This window comes from Amphimedon queenslandica, unplaced genomic scaffold, assembly GCF_000090795.2.
Source record: "Amphimedon queenslandica unplaced genomic scaffold, v1.1 AMPQUscaffold_13055, whole genome shotgun sequence".
NCBI classification, from domain to species: Eukaryota; Metazoa; Porifera; class Demospongiae; order Haplosclerida; family Niphatidae; genus Amphimedon; species Amphimedon queenslandica.
Genome location: NW_003546709.1, coordinates 31,817 through 39,338, shown reverse-complemented (window position 1 = coordinate 39,338; position 7,522 = coordinate 31,817). Strand labels below are relative to the sequence as shown.

General features: G+C 34.1%; 2 protein-coding genes across 2 annotated transcripts; both read right to left on the bottom strand.

The window, feature by feature from the left end:
* Positions 1–215: 215 nt before the first annotated feature.
* LOC109585493 (uncharacterized) lies at positions 216–4,162 on the bottom strand. Its single transcript, XM_020001593.1, has 5 exons — positions 3,715–4,162; positions 3,446–3,484; positions 1,009–3,213; positions 665–964; positions 216–615 (listed from the first exon to the last, which is right to left on the bottom strand). Exons 3-5 carry the CDS (start codon positions 2,603–2,605, stop codon positions 545–547), a joined length of 1,968 nt encoding a protein of 655 aa, XP_019857152.1. The 5' UTR covers positions 2,606–3,213; positions 3,446–3,484; positions 3,715–4,162; the 3' UTR covers positions 216–544.
* LOC109585486 (uncharacterized) lies at positions 4,128–5,166 on the bottom strand. Its single transcript, XM_020001584.1, has 4 exons — positions 4,830–5,166; positions 4,742–4,784; positions 4,635–4,690; positions 4,128–4,594 (listed from the first exon to the last, which is right to left on the bottom strand). Exons 1-4 carry the CDS (start codon positions 5,164–5,166, stop codon positions 4,128–4,130), a joined length of 903 nt encoding a protein of 300 aa, XP_019857143.1.
* Positions 5,167–7,522: the final 2,356 nt, after the last annotated feature.

The following is a 7,522-nucleotide window of genomic DNA, read 5'->3' as shown; positions in this document are numbered from 1 at the left end:
TCCCTCCCTTTAATGTCTCACTTTTAATTTCAAATACTTTTCCTTTCCTCAGTCTCTCTTCAATGTCAGCTGCTAGTGCATTCTCTTTCAGCCTCTTAAGAGCACTAATGACATCAGTCCATGTACCAGGTGGATATACCCCAGTCCATTTACTCCACAGTCCCATCTTCCTACTCTCCACTCCAGTCTTGTCCTCTTCAATCTTATCAATGTCCTTTTGTTTTATTCCTGGTAAGTACAGTCCAAAGGTTCGCCATTTTGTTAATGGTTCCAGCCATTCAGCCCACAGGTCTTCTCTAGGACTGGAATCAAGAGGAGGAGGTGGGGTTGAAGAGGAGGCCATTTTGTGTTGTGAAGTGTGTGGGTGTTGGGGATTTTCCCTTTTATACATGTTATATTGTAGTATGCAATTAATCAACAATAATTATTGTTAACAAAACCAAATAATATCTATACTGCTATGTAGATATACAGTACACTATAATCACTAGTTACCATTATAATTATTCTATTTAGCAAAGAAAGCCTTGTAATTATATTGACTTTAGTCTACTTTGCTACTTTTGGAAGTTGTACATAGTTCTTCATCAGCTTTTCTTTTCAATGTTTTGTTTCCTAAACATATACAAGATACATTAATAACAATTAATATCATTTCACTCACTGATGTAATCAGCTGTTGAGTTTTGATCACATTCTTCAAGAGCTTTAATTAATGTGCTCCATTTTGCTCCTCCTTTATCATTTACATCATCAGCATTCTCCAACCATTTCACCAGACACTCTCTAACACACCCATTAGTATCTCTTGGATAATCCATCTCAATAGTTTTTAATGTGTCATTATATAAACCCAAACCAAGGCCAAAATTAGTACATTCAGAATTTGAAAATTTACCCTCTTTAAGCAACATTCGTACATCATGCAAATGTGTTGTGTTCAAAAGAACATCTTCTTTTATACCTGTAATTATTACCATACATTATTACTGTAAAAGTTAAATTTACCTGCTGAACTAGAGTCAGATTCAAGACCAAACCAGCACCAATAAGTCTCATCATTTTCACTGACATCATTTTCATTTGAATGCCACAATAGGCAATCTGCTACCTTGTTCTCTTCATCCACTATACAATAGCAATGTTCCTTCCCATTAGGGCAAGGAAATGCAATTGCATGATTCCGTTTAGCATTAATGGCATCAGAGCTTTTATTAATGATTGTGGTAATTAGCTCACGGACTTGTGGACAATAACAGTTCTTAGGACCATTAAAATAGACTTCAATATGTTCATAACGATTAATGATGTATAGTGTGCAACGTTTTCCTTTAATCCAGATCCAAAGTGAAACAGCATCACGATACTTGCAGTGTTGCTGAGGAAGTTGAACTTTGTATTTTGTCTGCTCAAGCAAATAGACATAAATTAAGGGAAAAATTCCTTGAGGAACAAGGACAAAATTTTTTGATTCCCATTCATCTTCTGCCATTTCTAGCCACACATAATAAAGAGGCTTTATACTCTTAGGTAGATCATTATCATATTCATTATTGTAGGCAGGTAAAGCAGCAGGAAGGAAGTAGCTACTATCCTGGGACTGGCTTTTTAATTCTGTAATAATATGAAGATGTTGAAGCAAGTTAATAAAGTAATCTGGTGTGAAATCATTTGAGAATACACCACAAAACTTTTCAAGAAGAGCTTTCTTAAAACAGCCTTTTTCTTTAAGACGTGTCTGTTCATCCTGCAACAAATTTGGTACCAGTTTTGTTGCTGGTATTGGATAACTGACATAAGTGAGAGCTAACAAATGTGAAAGAACGTCAATGATTTTCTGAGGACCAATAAACACTAATTGTGGTTGGATTTCAGGGTAGTATAAAATAATTGTGCTATTGTGAAGAAAGGTTAAAGCTATTTCAACATCATGTTCATTCATGTAAAGATATCTTTTACAATCTTTAATAGCTTCTGTTTTAGTAACAAAACCTTTACTTTGTGCCTTTTCTTCTAGGTAAAGCTCAAACACAAAGCAACGCATTGGAAGTTCGATTTCAATAGTAACTTCTGTACATTTTGACATTTTCTCTAAAATTTCTTCGCTAATTTTTTTTCTCTTGTCAGAATCCTCTTCCATTGTATTAACTGGATATATGATGGAATTTTTATGTACGTTAGTAATAATATGTTTTCTTAAATGGGGCACTGCAGACATCAAATTACTATTCATCTCCTTCACTTCTTCCATAGGATCATTTTTGTCGGCTCTTTCAAACATAACATCATAATGAGTACCCAGGACAAAAGACATTGAGTGTTTAGACTGATGCTTCACAAATGGAATATTAATTGGTTTTTGAACTGATGCTGATGAAACAACAGAATTGAAAATTTTACGATTTGTATATTTCACTCCCCCATCACATGGAAATTCTCGTCCATTAATTCGATACATAAACTCAAACTCCTCATCAATGCCTTTTGAAATATCAAGTGTGATGATATTAAGAGATGCTGCTCTAATAAAAACAGGCAATAGCTCTTGGTATGCTGGTTGACCACCAGAATCAACAATGTACACCCACTTCTCACTTAACTGCATAGCTTCTTTTTTAGAAATATAATCAGCAATTTTTTAAAATACACTCTTAATCTCCAGTGTTTCTTCTTGCTGAGTTTCTTTTGCATTTTCTAATACTTCTGGATCAAAGGATGAATGCTTTGAATCAGGTTTTGAATCAGTTTGCTCTTCATTCCCAGAATCAGAGTATTCTTCATGTGTTTCATTTAATTGTTCCTTTTGTATGGCATCCTTGGATTCATTCAAATGTGGCTGAATTTGTTGAGTGGCATTATCTACAGCTTCTTTTAAACTTGATGCTAACTGCTCTGACAATTTTTCTGCAGTAATTTTGTTCCATGTCTCTTTACCATCAAAAGCTATTCTTAGAGCTTTGACAGCTTTACAAGCTATTGGTGTACTGTCAGTGGTATGTTTAGAGGCTAGAGTGAAGCCAGAATCACCAGGTGGTGAGCTAGTGGTGGATGGGGCATTGGTGTGTGAATCAAATTTTGATGTTGTGGCTGGAGGGTCTTCATTGAGTAGAAGACATTGTGTACAAGTTTTCCCAGATCCAGCAGGACCAACCATATGTACACGAGTAAGTGTCAGCTCCATAATACCTTCTTTACACCACTTTTCTAGAATACCTATTGCAATAGTCTACAGTGATTCACAGCCATTAATTTCATTGATGCTTCCATGAGCCATACAATTTACAATTAAAGGAATTCTTTAAACAAAGCAAAATAGAAAGTTTACTAACATTTAACACAGGCCTATGAACAAGCAAGATATTTTTTATTTATAAGCCATGTATGTTGCTTCATATGTGTGCAATTGAGACTATATTTGCTAATTACTCTTAATATAATATCTAACCTGATTTTTTCAGATCTTCAACATGAACTATTTTCTCTTCTACAAAAAAACAAATATTAATAATCCATAAAAAAAATTTTATCACAAAAATTCCTTAATAGAAATTTTTGCTATGAAGTAACATAATATATTATCACTTCATCTCTACTTACTACTTACATGTGTATCTGCATGTATTGTAAATATTAATGTTCTTAAAATGTCTTAATTCTTATACTTGTACATACTTCATAGTTATAGATAAATTACATATTATGCATCATCCTTACCATAATTAATTGCCAATGGGTCAGCCTTACTATGTTGATCCTTCAAGCATTTTAGGACAAACCTTGCAGACGAGACAGCTCCAAATGGTTTCCAGTTTTTGTTTTTGTCTTCATTCCCCCAGTCCACAATAGATTTTATTATGATCCATTCAAATCCTCCTTCTCTCTCAGCAACCCGATTTATACCATTTGCTTCCATTTCTCCTCCAAGCGCTTGTGGTATATGTTTGAATACTTCCTGCTTTTTTTCTTCACTGCGATATAGTGTGAATTCGGAGGCTAAGACACCAACATTCACTTTGACTACTTTATTCTGAATTTGAAAGACTTTGTTGTATTGGAACATTTCACAAAGATTCTTTCCACATGGGTATGTGTTACTTAAAATGATTGTATCTTTTCCTTCAATACGCTTATGTGTAGTGTCGGCAATACTTTTGGCAACAATAATGTCTTTTATCACCAAGTACTTTTGTTTTGCTCTCCTTTGCTCCATAGCATATCCCAATAGCAATGACATACTTAGCTTTCACTACCCTTTGTACTAAAGTAAGAACTCTATCGGTTTTATCTGGACCCTGGCCTGTGCTTATTATTGCAACATTACATGGCCCAAATTTCCCCAGGATAAATCTTGCTGATTTATCTTCTATGACAACTCTAATATATTTACCATCACCTCCAGGAGAATCAGTTGAACCCATCACAGCACAGTATTCTATAGGTGTGGCGGTCACCAGAATGTAACTGACTTTTTCTATTAACTCTTTCTCTTCTTTGGTCAGCTTTGAAAGTTTTTTCATCAAAATTTTTTTCTCAATATCCTCCAATCTTGGGCAATATTTGCTGACATCTGGAGGTGGATCTATAATGCATGTTACTATTAGAAATATTTTAAAATAAATTATTTCTGATCATACTTTGGTCATCACTTTTACTTTCTCCTGGGCCAGTTGCTGCATTATCAAGTGGCTCTCTGTAAATACAACAACAGATTCATTAATTGGAGTCAGTAAAGGATATTTACTTTGAATCAATCTTTTCACTTGCTTGTTTTGCTCCATTGGTTTCTGCTGAAATTAATTTATCATTATCAAGTTTCACCACATGTTTACCTGTTATAGGATTTGCACTACCGTCAGTGGCTTCCATATCTTCATTAGAATTCCTTGCTGTGGGATCTGTCACTTTGTCTTCAATAGTTGTAGCTAGTTCATTCTCTTTACATTGTTTCAAAGCATTAATGACATCTCTCCATGATGCTGTAGGATTAACTTGTAACCATCTCTTATGTAAAGCCATTTTCATGAGGTGAGCATTTTTTTTCTTTTTATAAATTATATTGACATCAGATTGTGTTATTTGAGGAAGACAAAGAGCAAATGGTTTCCAGTCAACAAGTGGTTTAAGACACTTTGCAAATAAGAGACAAGATGGTTGATCATCAATCATAGGACCAGGATTGAGTTCAACATCTCCTGATAAGAGGAGGAGAAGTAAAACCAAATAGTAGATCAGGTCAGAGCTACTGCCAATAGTAGCTGTAAACAAGACTAATGACTGGAGGCAGTGGATCATAATAGAAACAGTAATTATACCTATAGTAAATACACTGTATGATAATATTATATACTGTTAGTTTGTTTACCAGTTGGAGGAATAAAATTGAGCTTCATATATTTTAATAAAGATAAAAGAAGTGAAACAATAAGAGACAGAGCTGCTGGCAGTTTAGATGTCTTCTCTCCTGATGTAGTACTGCCTGACTTGCTGTCTACTGCAGCTTTGAATGAGCGAAAGTGGCGGCCATTAGCTGGTCTACTGGAGGCAGGTTGACAGTAGTTCCACAGTCTAATACTTGCTCTCCATTGAGAGACATCAATCATCTTGTATAAGGGACAACAATAAAATCTTAATTCTCCTCACTTAGGCACTTGCTATTTTGCTAAAATAATAACTTCAGTCGAGACTTAGATCTATATACTGTGTCTATTTGTATTCTACATATGAGGTATAGATCATGACTGGAGGGATGGGTTGTGGTTTGCACAAAACTTAGTATATGGTAATGCCTGCAGATTATGCATTCATGTGTATATAGCAAAGGTACATTATTTCAGTATTATGTAGTGAAGTATATAGATCTAATTCCTCACTGTAGTGTTAATACTTTATGAATAAGAAAATACATTCTTCAAAAGGTCAGCTATTTTTACATGCTCAGTGGATCAAGCACTAAAAAAACTAGATCTGTAGTCTTAGTAAGTGTTCAAATCAGTAATAAAACCATCATCTACTATTTTATAAATATAATCATGACAGAGATACTGAAGTGAGAGAGTGCATTAGGGGGAAAAAGAAAAGGCCATACATGAAAGACACCTGTTTACAGTTAGAATCTATGTACACAGTTATGAGTAAAGAGGAGGGAATAGTTATCTTAATACTTATCCTAACTATGCCCTCTTAATCTTTCTTAAAGGTCACTGACATGTTTTCTGCTTTTCTTCTTTACTGTGATACCATGTGGACTAAGAAACTAACGTGAACTTGGACACTAATATGAACTTTAACTGGCTTGCTTTTGATTTCAAAGACTTTGTAATGTATAAATTAATTCGTTATACATGATATCCTTAGTATCACACTTAAACATACATGTATGTTTTAAATGATACATATTCTGTATAATGTACTATGGATATAAATAGTTTCACCTCCATTACTTAATACATTATGAATACAATAATAGTAATTGTTTCAATAATGATAATATTCATACTATTTGTTCAAAAGGTCGCCTATTGAATATGATCAGATGAAGCACTCTATCTACACAACGTCATATTCAGACTGCTATAGTGTACATAAGAGGACTAGAGGAGGAATAGTTTGTACATATTCCTTTACTATGCGAACTTTTATTATTTCCTTCCTTAATTCAATTACATTTGCCTAACAGTTGGGCTCCTGCTCATTACTAATACATTTATTGTACATCTTATGTCTAATCCTAGCATTGATGTTATATCATAGCAATGAGTTCACTGTCATCATTATAATGTGTGCCATATGTTAAGAATTTTATTGCTTTTTATGAGTAAGACAGAGAGTGAATGAGAGATGGGAGGGAAAGAAATAGAGAGGGTGAGCCATAAAGTGATAGAAAGGGGAGGAAATGTGATATACTTGTTTACCATTATGTACACAGTTCCCAGTAAAGAGGGAGTGGATAGTTTGTATAGCTTTATCACATACCTATAACTTCTTAGTCCTCCTACACAGATGTATTTTTATATATTTTATACAAATGTATTTTATATATTTCCCATACTGTATGATTGTGGTATTAAACTGACAGGTGTTTGGTGCAGCATGAGTACTATAATCAAATTTATGAAACCATGGTGGTCTAGCTCCTATACTGTCCTACAACTTTCCATTCACTGTGCTTAAATTACAAGTATTTTCATTCTACTCTTTTATATGGTTCTCTCTCTTCTCCCAATTCTTTCTCATATACTCTCACTCATTCATGCACATAATACTGAATGACTTACAGGCTTTATAGCTAGGACATTTTTGTTGCAAGGAAAAGGTAGATTTAGGAGGAATAGAGAGATATACCTGACATGTTTATGGCTATGTACTACCAGGATGCACAGTTCTGTAAAGAGGAAAGAGATGCACATAAATATAGAAACTATTCTTAATGTTAATGTTAGAAACTGCTTAATGTACATATACTCTATGTATGTGTTATACTCTCATTGGTCTTATGGCATTACATACAGTGCTCAATAATACA